This window comes from Merops nubicus, unplaced genomic scaffold, assembly GCF_000691845.1.
Source record: "Merops nubicus isolate BGI_N331 unplaced genomic scaffold, ASM69184v1 scaffold29639, whole genome shotgun sequence".
NCBI classification, from domain to species: domain Eukaryota; kingdom Metazoa; phylum Chordata; class Aves; order Coraciiformes; family Meropidae; genus Merops; species Merops nubicus.
In genome coordinates, this window is record NW_008632113.1 from 24,840 (window position 1) to 36,864 (window position 12,025).

General features: G+C 41.2%; 1 protein-coding gene across 1 annotated transcript in view; it reads right to left on the reverse strand.

Moving 5' to 3' along the window:
* Positions 1–1,992: 1,992 nt before the first annotated feature.
* Positions 1,993–12,025, reverse strand: part of TMEM156 (transmembrane protein 156) — a 24,498-nt gene continuing 14,465 nt past the window's right edge. Inside the window, exons 6-8 of the mRNA XM_008947847.1 lie at positions 8,490–8,591; positions 2,523–2,611; positions 1,993–2,154 (exon numbers count right to left, since the gene is read on the reverse strand). Of these exons, the coding sequence (XP_008946095.1) occupies positions 1,993–2,154; positions 2,523–2,611; positions 8,490–8,591 (353 nt within the window). The remainder of the gene's footprint in view (positions 2,155–2,522; positions 2,612–8,489; positions 8,592–12,025) is intronic.

Sequence of the window (12,025 nt, forward strand, 5' to 3'; positions counted from 1 at the left end):
TCAAAACTATTCCTATTAAACCTGAACTTATTGGTGCAGTATAATGACTGGAGAAGCAATTTCAGAAAGCTTCAGGAGGGAAAAGCTATATAAATGTAAGGGATGGAGGTTATGAAGTATTAACATGATGCTAAATCGCTGCATGTCATATTTGCAACGGGCAGTTTACAATCTGTTCATCCTGATGGATTTAGCACGAGGGAGCCTGACGTCCTGGTTCTGCCATTCCTGTCTCTGCCTAGAAATTGATGGTTAAATTGTACCCACAAATAATGCGTTAGCGCCGAATGAGTTTGGGACCCTGCTCAGCGCAAACAGCTCCACTGCACTCAGAGGAGCAGCAATAAATGGAAAGTAAGGAAAAGTTCCAGGAGATAATGAGTCTGAATACTAATGACCTAAGCTGGTACAAAAGATAGAAATGCAATTTATCGAAAAGTACAAAACCCATTTGGTCTCTTAATGTGTTATTAAAACTCAATAATGACAATTTTGTGGTTTGAAGCCAAATTACTGTTTTTCCACATTTTTTTTTAATCCACTAAGATGACACAGGATTTATGAAGGTCTTCCTGTTTTACTGCAGAAATTAAAATGTACTGCACAATTCTGTCTATCTGTGGTCATTTGGCCCCTTCCTCAACAGCCAGAAATTCTATCTTTTATGCATCTGAGTCACCTAAAGCCTTAAACAGGCTGAAGACTGTGGTTGTTTCAATAAAGTAGAGGATAATAATTTATATCTTTAAACAGACTTTCTCATTGTATGGAGAATATAAAAAACTATTTCTTTGACAGAAAATGAAATTATTGCAAGGATTATCTCACAACCGTATGATTAAGTATAAATCCTGAATGAACTGACAATAGATGTGGAAATTATACTCTCCTGATGAAGTTGTTTTTACAGCAAAACATTTGTCCATCACTTGTATCTTCTTAACAGCAAATAGTTCTGGTGATGGACAAAATGGAGCTTCTCAACGAAAACGCAGAGTTGACATTCTCTTGAAATGACAGATAACATAGCTGGAAATGGAGACGCTGTCTCCTGTTGTGGATGATGTGTCTTCTTTCATACAGTAGTAACGATATTCTGTATGGTGAGATCTGAAACTAAAGAAAACAGTATCAGACAAAAGAGGATGTTAATTAGGTCTTTCCTAATTTATCTTAAATGCTATTCTTTCGGCTTTCTCAGTAACGATTTCTCATCTTTATTACAAAAGAAAACAACATTGTAACTGCGAGGCTGACAAAACAGATGGTACCCATCAGATTGGAGCTGAAGACCTAAGAATGATACCTGCCAGCAGAACGGTGCTTCAGGTACTTGCCACACACAAGTATGACACAGGAACCTGAATGAGAAGCACTGGGTCTTAGTCACTTTCAGGGCAGCTTGGCAACATAAGAGTGGGCAGAGCCAAAATCTGCCCTAGTGAGACCATTCGCTACGTCCACTGGGCTGAACTCTTCCCGTAAGGATGTCCCTCAGGCATCTCAAACTGGGTTTCTGCAGAGTGTCTCCATCTACAAAGTTCAGTTTGGAACTGTCTTTTAAAGGTAGGTGGTGAGGTGATGTCTTTCCTTCAAATAACTGCACAGGCTTCTCTCTCTTCTTCCCTCCTGGCAGCTAGATGAGAGGAGAAGAGTTTTATGTGTTATCTGCCTCCACTCCAGAATTGCTTGCTCTGTGTGAGCTCCTGGGCATCTCTCCATGAACTACTCCACCTGCAGCAGAGCATTCAGAAGTAAATCTGGGGTATTAACAAGGTCTTACTGCAGCTGAGCCAAAATAAGCTAAATTATCATAATGGAAAAAAATAAAAATAGACCAAGCTGAACCACCAGCTGGGCAGAAGAATTTGCAAACCCTTGCCCAACTGCATTTCCTGTACTGCACTCTTATATCGTAGGACAAATTTGGGAATAATGAAATAAGAGCAGCTTTTTCCACATTCTCAAGTGAAAAATAGTCCCCAGTAATCATCAACGAGACTTTGAAATTCGGACTGCAGCTCCCGGAGTAGTGTGTAATGGAGGAGCCTTGAAATACAAAAATTCCCAGATCCCAGTCGAGCCCATTGTAGTGTAGGGAGCCACACCGTGCCGGGGTGGGGGCAGCTCACCACTGCCGTCCTGCCACGCCGACTGAAACAGCGAATGGAGCTTGTCACCCGTCCTGGTACTTCATGTAGCTGTAGGCCCAGTAATAACCTCTGTCTCCCTTTCCCTTTACATTGTAAGAACTGGGTTAAGAAGTGTTCCTTGGCTGTGAAATCACACTGGAGGCAGCAGCTGCTGCACTGAGCTAGAAAATGACAAGTGTAGGCAGGATACAACGCATCAAAAATTGATGCCGGCTAATGGAAGAGTGACTTTAAACAGCCTGCACCGCACCCATTACGGTCCAGCTCTGCGAGCAAGCAAGAGTGCTTCCCTTCAGAAAACCTCTCTGTGTCTGCCTTGGAGAGAAACACACCCTGGCAGGCATTTTATGAAGAGCCCAATAATTGTACCAAGCACCCCAGAATGTGCTCAGCAATCCGATTCTGTGAGGTCTTCCGTGCTGAGAGTTTTCGTTTTAATGCATGATTAAGACTTGAATCTATTACAGAAGCAGAAACGGAATTATCTTTCATGATGTTATTTTAAAAATAAACATGGAGTTGAGTGACAGCTTAAAGCTGCATGTGGGCATAAATCTTTTTTCATACTTATCTACAGGAACTGATGAAAACATAAAAAGTGATGTCTTGCAAAAATGGCCAACTGGCAAACCCAGTATGTCAGTACTGGTTGGAACTTCTGCCTTCAGCAGGATCACACCCCATTTTATGGTGACTTTAACCACAGTGTTATTACTTCTGAGCACTGAAATGATGCTTTTCAGAAAAAGTCTCAAAAGGATAATTGGAAGGATCCCAGCAATTTAAAATCACAACTCCTGTTCTTTACAAAACCAGGCACAATTTATAAAAACAGCTTAACCACAGTCTTCCTCTCGCTCACGAGTACACTTGGTATGTGCCTTTGTGAGAATGTTTTGAACTATGAGTTTCATTTTTTCCCTGCATAATTCGTATCTTCTGTTGTTTGTGTGGGTGTCTTGCTTGAAGACAGAGAGAGGGATTCTTTTAAATATGAAAACATTTTTGTAAAGCCATATAAGGAAAAACAGGCAAAGAATAGTTTTAGTTGCCCTTTCTGTTTGTGCTACTAAGTTCTGCAATGATGGTATTTTAAAACCTCTTCAGGAAGGCAGCAGGGCCTGAGCCAAAGCCCAGGTAATGCCCTAGGTGGACCTGCATTGAATCTTCCTGGTATTGGAATCTGCACAATAAAATTTCTAAATAGCTAGAGGAGTGTATACTCAGAAAACAAGCAGTGATGGTACACTGAATGTAGCTGAATAGTTATCAGCCTTTCATACACGTAAGTCACTTGCTGATCTCTTGTGCCAGCCACTCCTCATAGGAGGTTTGTGTCCATGTGCTTTTTGGTTGTAAATGAGGAAAGGGACCCATCCACTTTTATTTCACAATTTCTATGAAAGATATTTTTGGCTTTTTAGCCACACACGTGCTTCTCCCCTGTCAGTTGCCTGTCTTCAACCTTATGTTCCAGTTTTATAATTCATCTCACCTCAAGATAAGATTGTGCCTTAAATTCTATTTTCACTGGGAAACCAACTTATCTAACTATACAGCTGCACTGTCACTCAGAAGGAAATACAGAGATGTGAAGCACCTTAGGTGCTCAAGGATCTCAAAACTCTTTACAAAGAGAGATGGAAGTGCTGATGGTGAAAGGTGGTGTACTAAAAATCATTTGTAATTGCTGATGTGGAACTTTCATTAGCTTTTATGCAGCCTCTGACCCATCCACCATTTTTATTAAGAGAATTCATGAGAGGCATGACACTAAGATTGTTTCACCTCGTCCTTGGAGCATTCCCTGTCAAAAGGATTGATGCAGTAAATAAAATGTTTGGGGCGATAGTGGCCAATTTGTGTGAATTTGATCTAACAGCATCTCAGAGTATGGTAATGGACACTGTTTCAAAAAAAAAAAGGGGGGGGATGGGGAGGGCATGTACACAACAGTTTGCTTTAAGAAACTGAGTTTTCGTTCTCTCCTTATAAAATGGCAGCACTTCATCCAGGAACTGTCAGATCTGTACCTGTCTCTAATTTCCCCAAGTAAGAGAGAGCACTGTTCTGTCCCTAGTCACTCATGAAATCCATTAGTGCTCCTTTTGATTTGGAGAATACAGTGGTGCTTCCCTTAGACAGGCAGAGGACAGAAGCACTGCAAGAGGGGACTCACAACCACCCTTCATGCTGTACACATGATTTTCCTTCTGCCCTGATCTCTGTAGGACTGAATTGCACCTTTGGGGTGGAAGTGGCCAGCGAGACCTGTGCAGCCTGTCTGCCCAGCCTGCACATGGCTCTACCCCTGGGGAGAGATGGACTGCCACAAGGGCAGCACACAGACACGAGGAGAAGTCACTCCTTGGACAGGCCTTCTGAACCCTCTAAGGACAAGTTTGGCCCAAACCTTCCCTGGGTAATAACGATTTCAGGGCTAACCATCAGCAAAATCATCCTGTTGAATGCTCCAACACCTTCAGATAGAACATTCATCATATATAGGAGTGTTTTAATGGGCATGGTGATTTGACTCTTACTTCCACTTTTATTACTTACTCCACTTACACTTTTCCCTGACTGTTTTAGGGAGTGGCCATTGAATCAAGTGCATTCAGAAATGTAAGCCTCTTATGGGTTCACATACTTAAGTACAGGGAGCTAGTAGCCTCACTCCAGTTTATGAATTCATTATTTATTCTTCTGATCTGCTCTCCCAGAGAGCTATCAGTCTGCCTATCTCTGGCTATCAGTCTAGATTCCTGCTTTCTGTCTTTTCATCCATCACAGATGAGGGTAATTCACTGCTGGTGCTTTTAAAACAAAACAAAACAAAACAAAACACAAAACACAAAAAACAAAAAACAAAAAACAAAAAAAACCAAACAAAACAAAAAAAAAAAAAAAAACAGAAAAAAACCCCAGATACACGTCCCACAGCATTGTAGAGCTGCTAAAAATAATAGTTGATACAAGTGGTGCTCATAAAGTTAAAAGTACCAGTTGATGCCAATAGTGCTTTTTTGGCTGAGGATAAACAGTTCTCACCACCCTGCAAATTCATAAGAAGGTGTCATTGGCAGAGACAGAAAAAGTTGGGTCTCCAGAGCCATATTCTAGCATGTGTTACCCTGAACAGCATTGCCTCTGAATGCAAATATTTGCCCTGAATAAAATGTTCATGCTTCCTAGGTAAATAAAGAGCAGCTGTGAAATTTACAGGAATTCACCTCACCTTTAGACAGGACTAAGGAAATACATCTACAGGTGTCATTGAGAGGACTGTCCTAAAGCATTTGAGAGACTTGGCTCATTCTTTTTTTTTTTCCAGGACAGCTGCTAATATGGTGGGTTAATGAAAAATGGCAGAAGCAGAGGAGGATTCTTAACTTCAGCACTCAGATGTAATAATATTTGCCGTGAAAATACAGAGACATTCAGTGACCTATGCTGAAAAGATTCCCCACTGGCAAAGGTGGGAGTGCCAGAGTTGGTACAATTTTTTGTTAGCTGAACTGGCTGTCAGTGTGATAGTAAGCACCCAGTAACAGAGCACGTGCACACGCACGCAGGTGCATGCACGGATAGGCGTAGGTGTACACACACACAGGATGGAAGTGCATTGCTAAACATGACCACACACGTGTGTGGCCATGGGTGTGGTCACAGGTTTAGCAATATGCTTATATTCTGTGATCAACAATGCTGTCTTAGAAAGGCATTAAAAAGACATTCATTAAAAGAAACATGTCTTTTTCTGATAGAACAAAGAATTCAGCAGGAATTGGTTACCGATCTCTACCCTTCTACTAGCAAGACAAATGCTTCCCTGTTGCAGACTGGAGCAAAGAATGAATAATACAGCTTACACTTTGCTCTCCTGTCCAATCTGGATTTTTAACCTAAATTCCTGTGGCCAAAACCAATGTAGTCGAGCCTTTCAGCTTTTGATGTGTTGGGCTAAGGGCCATTGCCGAGGGCATCAGCAGGTTCTCCAGCTCAGTAGCAATAATGCTGGTGGTAAGGGTGATCTTTGCTTTTCCATTTCCTCCTCCTTAACAGCTTCTGTTACACCAACACACCTCCTTACATGGAAACCAAATAATCACTCTGTGCTGTGGCTCATGCTTTCTCTGAGTGCAGCTTCAGCGAGCTGAAGGTGAGGAAAAACACTGCTCAGTGTGGTTTGCCTGTGCCCATCTTTGATCCAGGGCAGGCACTGAGGTAACTCTAATGAACTGTACAGAAACCAGATTTGAAGCAGAGAGGGGCAGATGTTAACACTTAGGCCCAGTGGGGCTCTCTCAGGTTTCTAGCTCAGGCTAGGACATGCAGCAGGTGAGCAGCTGGTAGCATGATACAAAGATGATGCTGCAAGCAAGAAACTCCTAGTACATATTTCTTAGCTGCAGTCCACCTCCTTTTTGGGAAAAAAAAACAGGGTTTACCAAGTTGATGTAGTGTATAACTGTCTTTGTCAGTTCTGGGAATTTAATCATGTTGGCATTTTTCAGTCTCAGTACTCAGATGTTTGTGTTCAGCTCTTCTATTGTGGCCACCTCCTCTCTGCTGAGCAAACTAGTCTTTAGCAGGGACTTCATGAGACAACTCTAGCACGCATGAGAAAAGCAGATCACAATCTCCTTCCACAGCCCAAGTAAGCAAAAGGACTTCCAGCAAGCAAGCTTTCCTGTAACTGCAGTGTCGTTAGCCACTGAGCCACCCACGAGCATAAGCAGTAAAGAGCTGAGTCTGACCTTACCAGATGAAGGGGGAACTCTATCTTTGCAGGAAGTGATGCAAAACTAAAGCAGAAAGTTCTTTTCTTATTTCCACAGTGTATTTAGCTTTGAGAAATGTTACTCAAAACTTAACATGATGAAGGGCAAGATGTATACCTAAGTTCCTGCCTCTCCAGCCATATCCTTTAATAATCTTTCCAGGCAATATCATGTAACATTACAATTCTGTGTATTCTGCATTAATGCCACATATCACATTCGGCTTTCACCTCACCACCAGCAGTCCTTCTGACAGGAAAACTGTGTTAGGACCTGGAAAGCAAACCTACTTCTATACAGCACAGCACTTGAACAAGGTACTTGGTATTTGAACAGCTGAACTTGGATGATCTGAGAACAGCTCCCATCTATGTCAAGGACACCCAAGTCGTGTTGTCTTTTTCTGCCTCCTGATATCCTCATTTTAAAATAGTAATAATGACAACTTTTCACCTCTGTAAGTCCTCATAAGATCTATGGATGGCAATTGCTAAAAAAGTGGTCAGTTTTTTTAATTACTGTAATACACTGTCCTGTAATCCAACTAGACTCTCTTAAAAGTCAAACAATAATCTAGCTCAATTATTAATTTATCGTAGCAGTACATCATCTTGTGTCAGCAATGCTGCTTAAAATTTCTTCTTCAGCTCTGCTCCCATCATACAACTTCATTGTTTGTGATTCCACATGAAGCACAAAAAACAAACTGCTCTTCAGTACATCAATTTTTTTAACACATGAAAAAGAGCATGATGTGATACCAAGCTTCCATTAAAACTCCATCCATACAATTTAAATATATGTAAAGAAGGACCTTCTTAATCTTTTAACCTAAAAATTCACCATAAACAGGAATAGAATCTTTACAAGCAGCCATAACCTTGCCTATGCAATTGATTTATCAGTCTCTGTTACTTATCCAAGTAGCAACTGTTCTGTTCCTAGGCATTACAAGTATTGCCAGGAAGAGGCACCTCTTACTGCATATTCCTTTTCAGACTGGTTTCCTTACATCTGGACTTCCTGAAACAACTGCTGGAGTAATTGGGCTGGAGAAATTTGTAAGTGGAAGATTAGTTTCAATTCCAAACTGAAACCAACTTCTTGTCATTCATTGTGACTGGTGTAACAATGACAGAATGATCAATTTCTTTTGTTTGGGGAATTTGATCAGCAAACAATTTATTTCAAAAATGAGATTTTCTTCAGAGATCATTTGCAAATTTCTTCTTTCCTCTACCCTTGTCAGAAACAAAGTCCAGGACACGGTATGCTACACCAGAAAAATAGTGTCAGAATTTGCACTGAGGCCTTCAGGGACACACAGGGCTTCAAAGGCTAGCACATTTGTTCATAGATGACTCCTGGTAGCAGAAGGAAAATTGATTTTTTTTTCCCTGCCACCTAGCTCTCACAAAACATTTTCTACAGTTTGTCACCTCATATACCTGGCTAGAAGAAGCAGTAATTTATTTTGAGCTTTATTGCATACTATCAATTCTACAAATATGAGGCAAAACAGAGTAATTGGATTGGTAAGATATTTACTTACCTTCCACAGTTGCTGTACCCACATGACGATGCTCTTGTTTGGGAATTACGGGCAGTATATTTATGGTCTGTGCAGTAAGTGGAATCTGTTCACTGGTTTTCACTATGGAAAGTTAAAATCATTGTTGTCCATATTATTAAACAGCAAATACATCTGCAGAGTATTAAACATTGAATCTGCAAGTTTGAAAATAATTGAGACCTATCCGAACACCAGGTAGAGGCAGACAGCCTTTTTTTTTTGTGGGATTTCAGTGCCCAGAGATGCTGATACATGTCAGGAACTCCCGAAAGTACTAACCATGGTTTGTGTTTAACTTCCTCTTGATACTAGTGCTACCACAACATGTTGATCCTAAGTCTAAATTGCTCCTGGAAATTTTACTAGTAGTGAAAATACAAAGGCATGCAAATTTGGGGTTAAGTAAGAGTCTCCCAAATTACAAGGACCTACATTTGGTCAGTTAAGCAGGAACAACAGAAATGTACAGTGTGAACTTTCTGATTCACTTCTGCATAAGCGCAGCCCAGGTCGCCGCTCAGGAACACATGATGTGGCCTCAGCCAACCTGTCATACACACAGGGGGAGCTCCCGGGTGACATCCCCTTGTTAACAGAGAAGATGGCATGCACCTCAGAAGCAGGGAAAGGTGCGGTGATGCCTTTAGCATGCTGGCAACTCAAGTCCTGAGATGATATCTCACTGGGATACAGATAAAGAAATGCAGAAATAGCATTGTCAGGGAAATGAACTCAGAGTTGATGATCCAATGCATTTTTCATTGAACTACTGTAAAGCACAAGTAATATTTTAACTTCAAGTCCATCTGTCCCTGACCATCCATAACTTCCGTAAGCCTGAGTTCATAACAGGAGGCAGAACTGTGCCACTTATATTTAGCTACAGCCCTTCTCCACTGACTCTGTCATTTGTGCTCCTCTCTTTACCAGTGCAACTAAAAAGTAGAGTTTGGATCTTGGTAGTTAAGCAACTGAATATAGAAAGCAAAGTTAAAATAAAACTGGGGAAGCTTTAAACATAGCAGTGGATGGTGTTTCACCCTCAGGATGCACCTGGAGAGAATGGAAATGCAGGGTAATACTCCCCCCAGAGCCTGCGTGTAACACCGCTCCGTACGTGCGCAAGCCGAGCAGAGAAAAGGCCCCTTGTACACCAGTGCACTGTGGAAAGCACACAGGGGCTACAAAACGCTCCCTGAAAATATCTGTATCCTAGAGATTTTATCCTCCCTTCTCATAAACCAAAAAAGCCCCAAAGAGGTAGTAAGGCTTCACATTTTTCTCTGAAACTCCTGCATCTCAGAAACATGTAAGTGTGTGTTAAATATTGAATACTCTGACAAACTTTGCTTTCCCCAGTGTTACTCACCCAAGCTGGAGAGGAAAAGAAAACTATTCACCTATGTCAGGGACTGAGAAGGATCAGAATCAAACGGGTGATGGTCTACTTGGCCAAAATTAAACAAGCTTCTCCTTTCTTGGCTTTGCTGCTCTAGAAGATGTATCGGGCCTCTCCACTTTGCTAAAAAGGAGACGTATTGCAGCATACAAGGAGTGAGTCCGAATTCACTGGGAGTGCAGCCCTGACGCTGCTGAGCCAGCATTTGCTTCTATGGTCAACCTGCTAACTAGCCTGAAGCTGCAGTGACCCAGCAGAGAGATGGTAGAATTTTGCCTATTTCCTCTCCTCTTGTAGGAGAGGAACTATTATTTTAATAGAATAGCACAGGAAACAATAGAGGAAACTTGTCCTGTTGTTTCTTATGTGCAAATTACAGCTGTCAAGCCCACTTACATCAAATTCTCTGAACGCCGCAAAGTCTAAACAGTCCAGAAAACAACTGCAGTCCAGAAACCCTGAGGCTTTGTTCTCTGAGTTCCTGGTTGTCACCGTGATCCTGCAATGTCCTTCTTTCAGGATGAGTTATAAAATACCACTGATCAGAATTAACTTTGCATTACTGCAAGCTAGACAAGTGAGTCATGGAATCCTTTATTTTTATCCTAAAATATAATGCACCGAGCTGTGATTCCATGAGCCAATAGAGTATCATTGAATACAAAAGAAGTATATTGTTTGAGCAGTCAGAGAATCACAGAATATTTTGGGTTGGAAGACACCTTTAAGGGCCATCTAGTTCAACCCCCCTGCAGTGAGAAGGGACATCTTCTTGAGCAGGCTCAGAGCCCTGTCCAACCCGACCTGGAATGTTTCCTGGGATGGGGCTTCCACCATTCTCTGGGCAACCTATTCTAGAGTTTCACCACCCTCATTGTAAAACAATTTCTAGTCTAAATCTACTCTCTGTTAGTTTAAAATCATCACCCCTTGTCCTGCTGCAACAGGCCCTGCTGAAAAGTCTGTTACCACCTTTCTTATAGGCCCCCTTTAAGTATTGAAAGGCTGCAATAAGGTCTCGTTGGACCCTTCTCTTCCCAAGGCTGAACAACCCCAGCACCCTCAGCCTTTCCTCACAGGAGAGATGTTCCAGCCCTCTGATACTTTTGTGGCCCTAAATGCAGAACAAGGCATTACGTTTGAACTAAGGTTGCCCATGAAGACTTTAGATTATACATGGTTACATTAACAACATGATTCCCTGTCTTCACAGTCCCATTCTAGCATAGAAATGGGAGCAGGCCTTTTTTTCCCCAATAGATCTTCTGCTGCTTTCCAAACGGGATAAAAATAAACAAGAAATGTCATTCTTATGCTAGGCAAAGAAGATCTAAATGGGAATTTATAATGGTAGACTTCTAGTAATTTAAATTCAAACTTAAGCATTACCCATATAATTACACTAATGAAACTACCAGTATGAAAAAACCCTGCTAGGCAGATTCAGCCTAGGTATTAAACACCCCGATTTATGCAATCTGTTTCCTGTGCAACTTTTTTTTTTTTTTTTTTTAAAATAATGTACTGTACAGTTCACACACACTGGCCTGCTTCAAACAAATAATTCTGTGCCATGTCCCCAGGATTATTTTTCTTTTAGGATACAGCTACATGAAAATATGAGAATAGATATATTTAATCTGTTGCCAGTAGAGGAAAAAGTACTGAAGTGGTTTAGGGAACGTGGGCTAAAGGAAAGCTGTAGCAGCAGGGTCAGTACAGCTGCTTTCCCTTCCTCTGGAATTGAGCCTGATTTAAGCAGTGAGCTGCAATGACAGTTTAGCAGTTTCTATCCAAGTTCTTTTAAAACACTGTGGAGAATACCATCTAGGCATTCTAATTGCTAGTACTAATTTAAGTTCTTGCAACACTACTTCTACTGCCTCTTGAAATTGAGAAAGCTCCTCAAAGAAATTCTTGCAATAAAAGTCTTTTATGTTGGATTCTCTGTCATGAACAGAAAGCAAAAAATTTACTTTTCCTCTATGGATTATTTTCCATGTGCTACTACAGTCAAGTCCTATTTTATACAAAAATGCTCCATGTCTGGAAATACAGAGCAGGTAGTTAAAGAATATTGATTTCTTGCACTGAAGAAAAAGCACCCTATACTCTT